This window comes from Melospiza melodia, unplaced genomic scaffold (genome assembly GCF_035770615.1).
Source record: "Melospiza melodia melodia isolate bMelMel2 unplaced genomic scaffold, bMelMel2.pri scaffold_194, whole genome shotgun sequence".
Lineage (NCBI taxonomy): Eukaryota > Metazoa > Chordata > Aves > Passeriformes > Passerellidae > Melospiza > Melospiza melodia.
The window spans coordinates 62052-76038 of NW_026948534.1; the positions used below are offsets into that span (position 1 = coordinate 62052).

The following is a 13987-nucleotide window of genomic DNA, read 5'->3' on the forward strand; positions in this document are numbered from 1 at the left end:
TTGGGGACATTGGGCACACTGGGGGCACTGGGGACATTGGGGACACTGGGGAATTGGGGACATTAGGGACATTGGGGACTTTGGAAATATTGGGGACACTGGGGACATTGGGAACAGTGGGGAATTGGGGACAGGGGGGATGTTGGGGACATTGGGGACACTGGGGACATTGGGGACACTGGGGAATTGGGGACACTGGGGACATTGGGGACTTTGGCAATATTGGGGACACTGGGGACATTGGGGACACTGGGGACACTGAGGACATTGGGGACATTGGGGACAGTGGGGAATTGGGGACATTGGGGACATTGGGGACTTTGGAGATATTGGGGACACTGGGGACACTGAGGACATTGGGGACATTGGGGACAGTGGGGAATTGGGGACATTGGGGACATTGGGGACTTTGGAGATATTGGGGACACTGGGGACATTGGGGACAGTGGGGAATTGGGGACAGGGGGGATGTTGGGGACAGGGATATCGGTGAAAGGATGGGGACAGCAGGGACAGTGGGGACACTGAGGACATTGGGGACATTGGGGGATATTGGGGACAGGGAGAAAAATGGGGTCATTGGGGACATCAGGCACAGGGTGAGGACATTGGGGACACTGGGGACAGGGAGGAAAATGGGGACACTGGACAGGGACAGCAGGGAGAGGATGGGGACATTGGGGACATTGGGACACGAGGGACATTGGGGACAGGGAGGAAAATGGGGGCATTGGGGACATTGGAGACAACGTGTGGAATGGGATGGAGGAACACTGGGGACTTTGGGGACACTGAGGACACTGGAGACATTGGGGACACTGAGGACATTGGTGGACACTCGGGATATTGGGGACAGTGGGGACAATGGGGACATGGAGACATTGGGGACACTGGGGACATTGGGGACAGGGACAGCAGGGAAAGGATGGGGACATTGGGGACAGGGTGGGGAATGGGATGGAGGGACACTGGAGACACTGGGGACACTGGGGACATTGGGGACAGGGTGGGGACATTGGGGACGTTGAGGACATTGGGGACACGGAGACATTGGGGACACTGGGGACATTGGGGACAGGGTGGGGACATTGGGGACATGGAGACATTGGGGACACGGAGACATTGGGGACACTGGGGACATGGGGGACAGGGTGGGGACATTGGGGACATGGAGACATTGGGGACACTGGGGACATTGGGGACACTGGGGACAACAGAGATAGAGAGGAGGTGTTGTTGACAGGGACATCAGGGAGAGGATGGGGACATGGGGGACAGGGTGGGGACATTGGGGACATTGGGGACAGGGAAGGGATGTTGGGGACAGGGACATCGAGGACAGGGTGAGGACATTGGGGACATTGGGGACAGGGTGGGGAATGGGATGGAGGGACACTGGGGACATCAGGGACAAGGAGGGGATCTTGGGGACATTGGGGACATTGGGGATCTTGGGGACATTGGGGACACGGTGGGGAATGGGTTGGAGGCACGCTGGAGACATTGGGGACAGAGAGGAGGTGTTGGGGACAGGGACATCAGGGAAAGGATGGGGACATTGGGGACAGGGTGGGGACATTGGGGACAGGATGAGGAATGGGCTGGAGGGACAGCAGGGACATTGGGGACACTGGGGACAGCAGGGACAGAGAGGGGGCGTTGGGGACAGGAACATCAGGGGAAGGATGGGGACACTGGGGACACTGAGGACTTTGGGGACATTGGGGACAACAGGGACAAGGAGGGGATCTTGGGGACATTGGGGACACTGGGGACAGGGTGGGGAATGGGATGAAGGGACACTGGTGACATTGGGGACACTGGGGACAAGGATGGTGAGATTGGGGACAGAAAGGGTGGGTCCTTGTCCCATGGGGACATTGGGGACATCGGGGAGGGACAGGGGGCGTGGGGACAGGCGGGGTGGCCTCAGCTGTGTCCCCACAGGTACCTGGACACCGTGGATGCCACCATGTCCATCCTGGACGTGTCCATGCTGACGGGATTCACACCGGACGTGCAGGACCTCAGAAGGGTCAGTGTGGGGACATGGGGACACTGTGGGGGACATGGGGACACCATCAGGGACATGGGGACACTGAGGGGGACATGGGGACACCATCAGGGACATGGGGACACTGTGGGGGACATGGGGACACCAAGGGGACACCGTGGATGCCACCATGTCCATCCTGGACGTGTCCATGCTGACGGGATTCACACCGGATGTGCAGGACCTCAGGAGGGTCAGTGTGGGGACATGGGACACCACGGGGACACCATCAGGGACATGGGGACACTGAGGGGGACATGGGGACACCAAGGGGACACCGTGGATGCCACCATGTCCATCCTGGACGTGTCCATGCTGACGGGATTCACACCGGACGTGCAGGACGTCAGGAGGGTCAGTGTGGGGACATGGGACACCACGGGGACACCAGGGGGACATGGGGAGACTGAGGGGGACATGGGGACACCAAGGGGACAGTGTGGATGCCACCATGTCCATCCTGGACGTGTCCATGCTGACGGGATTCACACCGGATGTGCAGGACCTCAGGAGGGTCAGTGTGGGGACATGGGACACCACGGGGACACCATGGGGACACGGGGACACTGTGGGGACATGGGGACAAAGACATGGGACCCCAAGTCTTTGTGCCACCATGTGCCACCATGTCCCCTCATTCCCACATGTGCATCCTTGTGTCCCCACATCCTTGTTGTCCCCATGTGTCCCCTGTGCCTGGTGTCACACTGTCCCCGCTGTCCCCAGTGTCACACTGTCCCCAATGTCACGCTGTCCCTGATGTCCCCAATGTCACACTGTCCCCAGTGTCACACTGTCCCCATTGTCCCCCGTGCCCAGTGTCATACTGTCCCCAATGTCACCCTGTCCCCACTGTCTCTGGTGTCACTCTGTCCCCTCTGTCCTGGTGTCACACTGTCCCCAGTGTCCATGTCACACTGTCCCCATTGTCCCCCATGCCCAATGTCACTCTGTCCCTGCTGTCCCCGGTGTCACTCTGTCCCCAATGTCACCCTGTCCCCGCTGTCCCCAGTGTTGCTCTGTCCCTGCTGTCCCTGCTATCCCCAATGTCCCACTGTCCCCACTGTCCCCAATGTCCCACTGTCCCCAATGTCACTCTGTCTCCACTGTCCCTTGTGGCACTCTGTCCCTGCTGTCCCCAATGTCACTCTGTCCCCAATGTCACTCTGTCCCTCTGTCCCCGTGTCCCCAGCTGTCCGAGGGCGTGGACAGGTACATCTCCAAGTTCGAGCTGGACCAGGACAAAGAGCGGAGCAACGTCGTCATTTACCTGGACAAGGTGGGGACACTGGGGACACTGGGGACACTGGGGACATTGGGGACATTGGGGACATTGGGGACACGAGGATGGGGACAGAACTGGGGTGGTGGCAGGGACAAGGTGGGACAGGGATAGGACAGGGTGGGGACAGGATGGGACAGGGACAGGGCCATGGATGGGACAGGGATGGGGACAAGATGTCACAGGACCCAAGATGGAGGTGGGGACATGAGGAGGGACAGGAGGGTGACAAGCGTGATGACAAAGGTGGGGACACGGGGGACACTGGGGACAGGAGGGACATGGGGACAGGGACAAGATGGGACAGGAATGTGAGAGGACAGGGATGGGGACAGGGGTCAGGACAGAGTTGGGGACATGGGCAGGGACAGGAAGGGGACAAGGCTGTGACAGGGACACAGCTGGGACAGGGGTGGTGACAGCAACAGTCCCAAGGTGGTGACAAGGACAGGGGTGGGTGGGGACAGCACGGGGACGTGGCTGGGGACAGGAACAGGTGCGCGTTGTGGAGGTGGCTCGCAGCCTGTCTGAGTGCCACCCCCATGTCCCCTGTCCCTGTCCTGGTGTCCCCCTGTCCCTCTGTCTCTGTCCAATGTTCCCTATCCCCTGTCCCCATCCCTGTCCCTGTTGTTGTCCCGTGTCCCTCTACCATGTCCCATGTCCCCTGTCCTTGTCCCTTGTCCCCTGTCCTTGTCCCTTGTCCCCTGTCCCTGTCATTGTCCCTCTCCCCTACCCCCTGTCCCTGTCCCCATGCTGTTCCCGTCCCTGTCCCCATCCCTGTCCCTGTCCCCTGTCCCTGTGCTGTCCCCTGTCCCTGTGGCTCTCCCTATGGCTTTGCCCTGTCCCCATCCCTGTCCCCCATCCCTGTCCCCATGCTGTCCCCTGTCCCCTGTCCCCTGTCCCTGTCCCCATCCCTGTCCCCGTGTTGTCCCCATCCCTATCCCCTGTTGTTGTCCCTTGTCCCTGTCCCCATCCCTGTCCCTGTCCCCATCCCTTGTCCCTGTCCCCATCCCTGTCCCCTGTCCCTGTCCCTTGTCCTTGTCCCCATTCCTGTCCCCATTCCTGTCCCCATCCCTGTCCCTGTCCCTGTCCCTGTCCCTGTCCCCGCGCTGTCCCCAGGTGTCACACAGGGCCCAGGAGTGTTTCGCCTTCAAGGCCCACCAGAGGTTCCAGGTGGGGCTGATCCAGCCAGCGGCCGTCAGCGTCTACAGCTACTACAGCATTGGTGTGTCACTGTCATTGTCACTGTCACTGTGTCATTGTCACTGTGTCATTGTCACTGTCATTGTCACTGTCATTGTCACTGTCATTGTCATTGTCACTGTGTCATTGTCACTGTCATTGTCACTGTCTACAGCTACTACAGCATTGGTGTGTCACTGTCATTGTCACTGTCATTGTCATTGTCACTGTATCATTGTCACTGTCATTGTCACTGTCATTGTCACTGTCTACAGCTACTACAGCATTGGTGTGTCACTGTCATTGTCACTGTCATTGTCACTGTCACTGTGTCATTGTCACTGTGTCATTGTCACTGTCATTGTCACTGTCTACAGCTACTACAGCATTGGTGTGTCACTGTCATTGTCACTGTCATTGTCATTGTCACTGTATCATTGTCACTGTCATTGTCACTGTCTACAGCTACTACAGCATTGGTGTGTCACTGTCATTGTCACTGTCATTGTCACTGTCACTGTGTCATTGTCACTGTCATTGTCACTGTCTACAGCTACTACATCATTGGTGTGTGACTGCCATTGTCACTGTCACTGTCATTGTCACTGTCACTGTCACTGTGTCACTGTGTCATTGTCACTGTCATTGTCACTGTCACTGTGTCATTGTCACTGTCTACAGCTACTACAGCATCAGTGTGTGACTGTTATTGTCACTGTCACTGTCACTGTCACTGTGTCACTGTGTCATTGTCACTGTCATTGTCACTGTCACTGTCACTGTGTCACTGTGTCATTGTCACTGTCATTGTCACTGTCTACAGCTACTACAGCATCGGTGTGTCACTGTCATTGTCACTGTCATTGTCACTGTCACTGTCACTGTGTCATTGTCACTGTCTACAGCTACTACAGCATCAGTGTGTGACTGTTATTGTCACTGTCACTGTCACTGTCACTGTCACTGTGTCACTGTGTCATTGTCATTGTCATTGTCACTGTCTACAGCTACTACAGCATTGGTGTGTGACTGTCACTGTCATTGTCACTGTCATTGTCATTGTCCCCTCTGTCCCTGTCCCTGTCCCTGTCCCCAGTGCCACCCAGGTCACCTGGGTCACCTCTGTCACATGTGTCCCCATCTCCTTGTGTCCCCCTGGCTGATGTCCTCGCAGTCCCCTGATGTCCCCAGCTGTCCCCACTCTCCCCAGCTGTCCCCTGATGTCCCCTGATGTCCCCGTGTCCCCTGCTGTCTCCTGATGTCCCCGCTGTCCCCTGATGTCCCTGTGTCCCCTGATGTCCCCACATCCCCAGCTGTCCCACCTGTCTTCACTGTCCCCTGCTGTCCCCACTGTCCCCTGCTGCCCCCAGACATCCCCCTGCTGTCCCCTGCTGTCCTCACATCCCCTGATGTCCCTGCTGTCCCCTACTGCCCCCTGCTGTTCCCCACTGTCCCCACATCCCCTGATGTCCCTGCTGTCCCCAGCTGTCCCCAGCCGTCCCCAGCTGTCCCCGCTGTCCCCACATACCCTGCTGTCTCCTGTGTCCTCGCTGTCCCCAGCTGTCCCCTGCTGTCCTCAGCTGTCCCCAGCTGTCCCCAGCTGTCCCTGCTGTCCCCTACTGTCCCCAGCCGTCCCCAGCTGTCCCCGCTGTCCCCACATACCCTGCTGTCTCCTGTGTCCTTGCTGTCCCCAACTGTCCCCTGCTGTCCCTGCTGTCCCCTGCTGTCCCCACATCCCCTGCTGTCCCCAACTGTTCCCAGCTGTCCCCTGCTGTCCTCAGCTGTCCCCTGCTGTCCCAGCTGTCCCAGCTGTCCCCTGATGTCCCCGTGTCCCCACAGACGATCGCTGCACGCGGTTCTACCACCCGGACAAGGAGGGAGGGAAACTGAACAAGATCTGCCAGGGGGACGTTTGTCGCTGCGCCGAAGGTGACACGGGGACACGGGGACACGGGGACACGGGGACGGGGGGGACACGTCCTGGCTATGGTGGGACACGTCATGGTCATGGTGGGACACCATGGTCATGGTGGGACACGGGGACACCCAGACACGGGGACAGGGTGGGACGTGTCATGGCCATGGTGGGACACTTCATGGTCATGGTGGGACACAGGGACACAGGGACACCCGGACACGGGGACAGGGGGGGACACGTCATGGTCATGGTGGGTCACATCATGGTCATGGTGGGTCACATCATGGTCATGGTGGGACACGGGGACACAGGGACATGGGGGCAGGGGGGGACACGTCATGGCCATGGTGGGGACGTGTCCTGGCCATGGTGGGACACGTTGATGTGATGAGTAACTTCATGGTCATGGTGGGACACATCATGGCCATGATGGGAGCATGTCATGATCATTGTGGGACAGGTTGATGTGATGGGACACTTCATGGCCATGGTGGGGACAAGTCATGGTCATAGCGGGACACATCAATGATGAGATGTCACATGTCACCATGATGAGGACGTGTCATGGCCATGGTGGAACAGGTCACGGTCATGGTGGGACACGTCACGGTCATGGTGGGACACGTCATGGCCATGGTGGGACACATCAATGATGAGATGTCACATGTCACCATGATGGGGACAATGGCTATGGTGGAGACATGTCCCTGCCATGGTGGGACACATCACGGTCATGGTGGGACACTTCATGGCCATGGTGGAACACGTCACAGTCATGGTGGGACACTTCATGGCAATGGTGGGACATGTCATGGCCATGGTGGGGACACAATGTGGTGGGACAATTTATGGCCATAATGGGTACATGTCCCTGCCATGATGGGGACATGTCCTGGTCATGGTGGGACATGTCATGGTCATAGTGGGACACATCAGTGATGTCACATGTCACCATGGTGGGACATGATGTAATGGGCCACTACATGGCCATGGTGGGACACGTCATGGTCATGGTGGGGCACATCAATGATGAGATGTCACATGTCACTGTGATGGGGACATGTCATGACCATGGTGGGGACATGTCATGGTCATGGTGAGACACATCATGGTCATGGTGGAACACATCAATGATGAGATGTCACATGTCACCATGATGGGGACGTGTCATGGCTATGGTGGAGACATGTCCTGGTCATGATGGGCACATGTCACGGTCATGGTGGGACACGTCATGGCCATGGTAGGGACATGTCATGGAATGGTGGGACAGGTTGATGTGATGGGACACGTCATGGCCATGATGGGGACATGTCATGGCCATGGTGGGACACGTCATGGCCGTGGTGGGACACTTCAATGATGGGATGTCACATGTCACCATGATGGGGACGATGGCTATGGTGGAGACATGTCCCTGCCATGGTGGGACACATCACGGTCATGGTGGGGACACGTCATGGCCATGGTGAGACATGTTGATGTGATGGGACACTTCATGGTCATGGTGGGGACATGTCACAGTCATGGTGGGACATGTCATGGCCATAGTGATGTCATTGTCATTTCCCCGTGATGTCCCTACGATGTCCCCACGATGTCCCCGTGATGTCCCCACAGAGAGCTGCTTCAAGCGCCAGGAGGAGCCCGTGGACATCACGGTCAACCAACGCATCGAGAAGGCCTGCGAGCCTGGGGTGGACTTCGGTGAGACATGGGGACAGTGGGGACACTGGGGACATTGAGGACAATGGGGGACAGTGGGGGCAATGGGGGCAATGGGGACATTGGGGACAGTGGGGACATTGGGGATAATGGGGGACAATGGGGACAATGGGGGACAATGGGGGCAATGGGGACACTGGGGACACTGGGGACATTGGGGATAATGGGGGACAGTGGGGGCAATGGGGACATTGGGGACAGTGGGGACAATGGGGACATTGGGGACATTGGGGACAGTGAGGACATTGGGGGACATTGGGAGACATTGGGGACAGTGGGGACACTGGGGACATTGGGGATAATGGGGGACAATGGGGACAGTGGGGGCAATGGGGACATTGGGGACAGTGGGGACAATGGGGCCAATGGGGGCAATGGGGACATTGGGGACATTGGGGGAAATGGGGACAGTGGGGACAAAGGGGGCAATGGAGATATTGGGGCATTTGGGACACTGGGGACATTTGGGACATTGAGGACATTGGGGGACATTGGGGACATTGGGGACAGTGGGGACAATGGGGACACTGGGGGAATTGGGAACATTGGGGACATTGGAAGCAATGGGGACATTGGAAGCAATGGGGACATTGGGGACAATGGAGACATCTGCGACATTGGGGACATTGGGGATCTTGGGGGAATTGGGGGACAATGGGGACAATGGGGGCAATGGGGGCAATGGAGACACTGGGGGACAATCCGGACTTTGGGGACATTGTGGACATTGGGAGCATTGGGGACATCAGGGACATTGGGGACATGGGGTGATAAGGGGTCATGGCGGGTGGCTTGGGGACATCGGGGACATGGCAGGACCAGGGGGGACAGGGGACGTGGAAGGGCCACCCTGGCGGGGGTGACTGTCCCCATTGTCCCCAATGTCCCCATTGTCCCCTGGCAGTGTACAAGGTGAGGGTGGTGGCACAGGGGTGACTGTCCCCAACGTGTCCCCAATGTCCCCTGGCAGTGTACAAGGTGAGGGTGGTTGCACAGGGGTGACTGTCCCCAATGTCCCCAATGTGTCCCCAATGTCCCCAATGTCCCCTGGCAGTGTACAAGGTGAGGGTGGTTGCACAGGGGTGACTGTCCCCAACGTGTCCCCAATGTCCTCATTGTCCCCTGGCAGTGTACAAAGTGAGGGTGGTGGCACAGGGGTGACTGTCCCCAATGTCCCCAATGTGTCCCCAATGTCCCCAATGTGTCCCCTGGCAGTGTACAAGGTGAGGGTGGTGGCACAGGGGTGACTGTCCCCATTGTCCCCAATGTGTCCCCAATGTCCCCAATGTGTCCCCTGGCAGTGTACAAGGTGAGGGTGGTGGCACAGAGGAGACTGTCCCCAATGTCCCCAATGTGTCCCCATTGTCCCCTGGCAGTGTACAAGGTGAGGGTGGTGGCACAGGAGGAGACCTCGACCTACGACAATTACGTCATGGAGGTGCTGTCGGTCATCAAGATGGGTACGGCCACCATGGGCTGGGGACAAGGCCACCACGGGGGAGACAAGGCCACCATGGTGGGGACAAGGCCACCATGGGGGAACATGGCCATCATGGGGGTACATGGCCATCATGGGGGGACAAGGCCACCATGGGGGAACAAGGCCACCATGGTGGGGACAAGGCCACCATGGGCTGGGGACAAGGCCACCACGGGGGGGACAAGGCCACCATGGTGGGGACAAGGCCACCATGGGGGAACAAGGCCACCATGGGGGTACATGGCCATCATGGGGGGACAAGGCCACCATGGGCTGGGGACAAGGCCACCACAAGGGGGGACAAGGCCACCGTGGGGGAGCATGGCCACCATGGGGGAACATGGAAGGAGGACAAGGTCAGCCTCAAGAAGGTGACATGGCCACCTCAGGGGGACAAGGCCACCAAAAGGGAGGAGACGGTCACCATGGGAAGGGACATGGTGGGGGTCACCTGCAGATGGGGACACTCAAGTGCGTTGGTTGGGGACAGCCAGGTGGGGTGGTGTCACCTGGGTGGGGTTGGTGTCACCCAATTGTAGTTGGTGTCACCTAACTGCGTTTGGTGTCACCCAGTTGGGGTTGGTGTCACCTAACTGGGGTCAGTGTCACCCAAGTGGGGTTGGTGTCACCCAGATGAGTCAATGTCACCCAGCTGGGGTCAGTGTCACCCAATTGGAGTTGGTGCCATGGTGACACGGTGACACAGTGCCATGGTGCCACGGTGCCGTGGTGCCACGGTGACACGGTGACATGGTACCATGCTGACACGGTGACACGGTGGACATGGTGCCATCATGGTGGCATGGTGACACGGTGCCATGGTGACGTGGTGCCATGGTGCCACGTTGCCATGGTGACACGGTGACACGGTGACAGGCACGGACGAGAACCCGGCGGGCAGCAACAGGACCTTCGTGAGCCACCAGCAGTGCAGGGACGCCCTGAGGCTGCAGAGGGGACAGGACTACCTGCTCTGGGGACAGGCCAGCGACCTCTGGGCCAGCGGCAGACAGTAGGACACCGGCCCAATGTCCCCAATGTCCCCATTGTCCCCACTGTCCCTAGTGTCCCCTGTTCCCAGTGTCCCCACTCTCCCATGTCCCTTGTCCTCCATATCCCCAGTGTCCCCATTGTCCCCATTGACCCCCCATATCCCCACTGCCCCCACTGTCCCCTGAATTCCCACTGTCCCCATGTCCCCCAGTGTCCCCAATGTCCCCAGTGTCCCCATTGTCCCCTGTGTCCCCAGTGTCCCCTATATCCCCAATGACCCCTGTCCCCATTGTCCCCATTGTTGCCGTGTCCCCTGAATTCCCTATGTCCCCATTGCCCCTCTATCCCCATTGTGCCCATTGTCCCCCATTGTCCCTTGTGTCCCCAGTGTCCCCATTGTCCCCTGTGTCCTCATTGTCCCCATTGTCCCTATTGTCTCCTGTGTCCCCAGTGTCCCCATTGCCCCCATTGGCCCCTGTGTCCCCATTGTCCCTATTGTCCCCAGTGTCCCCATTGCCCCCATTGTCCCCTGTGTCCTCATTGTCCCTATTGTCCCCATTGTCACCATTGCCCCCATTGTCCCCTGTGCCCTCGTTGTCCCTATTGTCCCCATTGTCCCCACTGTCTCCATTGTCCCTCTACCCCAATGTCCCCTGTCCCCATTGCCCCATGTCCCCTTTCTCCCCATTTGTCCTTTATATCCCCATTGTCCCCTGTGTCCCCAGTGTCCCCACTGTCCCCACTGTCACTATTGGCCCTATATCCCCAGTGTCCCCATTGTCCTCATTGCCTCCATATTCCCATTGTCCCCTGAATTCCAGATGTCCCCATTGTCCCCCTTGTCCCCCATTGTCCCCATTGTCCCCTATATCCCCAATGTCCCCTGTCCCCATTGTCCCCTGTGTCCCCTATCCCCTCTATCCCCATTGTCCCCATTGTCCCCACTGCTCCTCTATTCCCATTGTCCCCATTGTCCCCTTTGCCCCATTGTCCTGTGTCCCCAGTGTCCCAACTGTCACCACAGTCCCCTATATCCCCTTTATCCCCACTGCCTCCACTGTCCTCACTGTCCCCACATCTGTCCCCATGTCCCTGTGTCCCCACGCTGTCTCCATGTCCCCATGTTTGTCCCCATGTCCCCAGCTGTCCCCACTGTCCCCATTGTCCCCAATGTCCCCATTGCCCCATTGTCCCCTGTGTCCCCAGTGTCCCAACTGTCACCACTGTCCCCTATATCCCCATTGTCCCCTATATCCCCTTTATCCCCACTGCCTCCACTGTCCCCACTGTCCCCACTGTCCCCATGTCCCCACATCTGTTCCCATGTCCCCGTGTCCCCATGGATGTCCCCATGTTTGTCCCCATGTCCCCAATTGTCCCCTGTGTCCCCATTGTCCCCATTGCCCCTATATCTCCATTGTCCCCACTGTCCCCATTGCCCCTCTGTCCCCATTGTCCCCATTGTCCTCTGAATTCCCAATGTCCCCATTGCCCTGTTTTCCCCACTGTCCCCATCGTCCCCTGTGTCCCCTATCCCCTCTATCCCCATTGCCCCATGTCCCCTTTCTCCCCATTTGTCCGATATATCCCCATTGTCCCCATTGTCCCCACTGTCCCCACTGTCCCCACTGTCCCCATTGCCCCCACTGTCCCATGTCCCATTGTCCCCATTGCCCCCACTGTCCCATGTCCCATTGTCCCCATTGCCCCCACTGTCCCATATCCCATTGTCCCCATTGTCCCCTAAATTCCTGATGTCCCCATTGTCCCCACTGCCCCCATTTTCCCCATTGTCCCCATGGTTGACCCCCAGCTGTCCCCGTGTCCCCCTGTCTGTCCTGGTGTCCCCCGTGTCCCCAGCTGTCCCCGTGTCCCCAGGTAGCGGTACCTGATGGGCAAGGACACCTGGCTGGAGGAGTGGCCTCCAAGGGCCACCCCTATGTCCCCATTGTCCCCATTGTCCCCATGTCGCCATGGCTGTTCCAATGGCTGTCCCCGTTTGTCCCCGTGTCCCCAGCTGTCCCTGTGTCCCCAGGTACAGGTACTTGATGGGCAAGGACACCTGGCTGGAGGAGTGGCCTCCAAGGGCCACCCCTATGTCCCCATTGTCCCCATTGTCCCCATGTCCCCATGGCTGTTCCAATGGCTGTCCCCGTCTGTCCCCATGTCCCCAGCTGTCCCCGTGTCCCCAGCTGTCCCCGTGTCACCAGGTAGCGGTACCTGATGGGCAAGGACACCTGGCTGGAGGAGTGGCCTCCAAGGGCCACCCCTATGTCCCCATTGTCCCCATGTCGCCATGGCTGTTCCAATGGCTGTCCCCGTTTGTCCCCGTGTCCCCAGCTGTCCCCGTGTCCCCAGGTACCGGTACCTGATGGGCAAGGACACCTGGCTGGAGGAGTGGCCCTCGGAGGCCACTTCTATATCCCCACTGTCCCCATTGTCCCCTATGTCCTCTCTGTCCCGATGTCCCCCGTCTGTCCCCGTGTCCCCAGCTGTCCCCGTGTCCCCAGCTGTCCCCGTGTCCCCAGGTAGCGGTACCTGATGGGCAAGGACACCTGGCTGGAGGAGTGGCCTCCAAGGGTCACCATATCCCCTCAGTCCCCATGTCCCCCTGTCTGTCCCTGTGTCCCCAGCTGTCCCCGTGTCCCCAGCTGTCCCCCGTGTCCCCAGCTGTCCCTGTGTCCCCAGGTACCGGTACCTGATGGGCAAGGACACCTGGCTGGAGGAGTGGCCCTCGGAGGCCGCGTGCCAGGACGCGTCGCTGCAGCGCCGCTGCCAGGACTTCGTCGAGTTCTCCGAGAACATGGCGTTCTTCGGCTGTCCCACCTGAGTCCCCGAGGTGCCACCACCCCGAGGTGCCACCACCCCGAGGTGCCACCGCCCCGGGATGCCACCACCCCCGAGGTGCCACCGCCTCGAGGTGTCACCAACCCGCTGGTGGCACCCAATTCTGGAGTGTCACCAACCCCCCTCAGCTGGCACCAAGTCCCAGCTGAGTCCCCGAGGTGCCACCACCCTTGGGTGGCACCAACCCGAGGTGTCACCACCCCGGGGTGGCACCCGGTCCTGGGGTGTCACCGCTCTTCTCCTGTCGCTTTTTGTCCCCTCCTCACGTTTTTTTTTTTGGGTTTTTTTTGTTAAAAAAGTCATTTCTGGGCAATTGGCTTTGGTGTCCTTGAAGGGAGGGACATGTGGGGGGAGTGGGGACATCAAGGGGACATGGGGACATCAAGGGGACATGGGGACATGGCAAGGGACATGGGGACATGGTAGGGGACATGGGGACATCAAGGGGACATGGGGACATGGTAAGGGACATGGGGACATGGTAGGGGACATGGGGACATCAAGGGG

The 13987-nt window shown here is 59.0% G+C and overlaps 1 protein-coding gene across 1 annotated transcript in view; it reads left to right on the forward strand.

The window, feature by feature from the left end:
- The window catches only part of LOC134433533 (A.superbus venom factor 1-like), a 68988-nt gene extending 55209 nt beyond the window's left edge, over positions 1-13779 (forward strand). The window contains exons 33-40 of the mRNA XM_063182361.1: positions 1948-2035; positions 3246-3332; positions 4455-4560; positions 6357-6446; positions 8056-8142; positions 9537-9620; positions 10517-10652; positions 13322-13779. Of these exons, the coding sequence (XP_063038431.1) occupies positions 1948-2035; positions 3246-3332; positions 4455-4560; positions 6357-6446; positions 8056-8142; positions 9537-9620; positions 10517-10652; positions 13322-13463 (820 nt within the window). The 3' untranslated portion in view covers positions 13464-13779. The remainder of the gene's footprint in view (positions 1-1947; positions 2036-3245; positions 3333-4454; positions 4561-6356; positions 6447-8055; positions 8143-9536; positions 9621-10516; positions 10653-13321) is intronic.
- Positions 13780-13987: the final 208 nt, after the last annotated feature.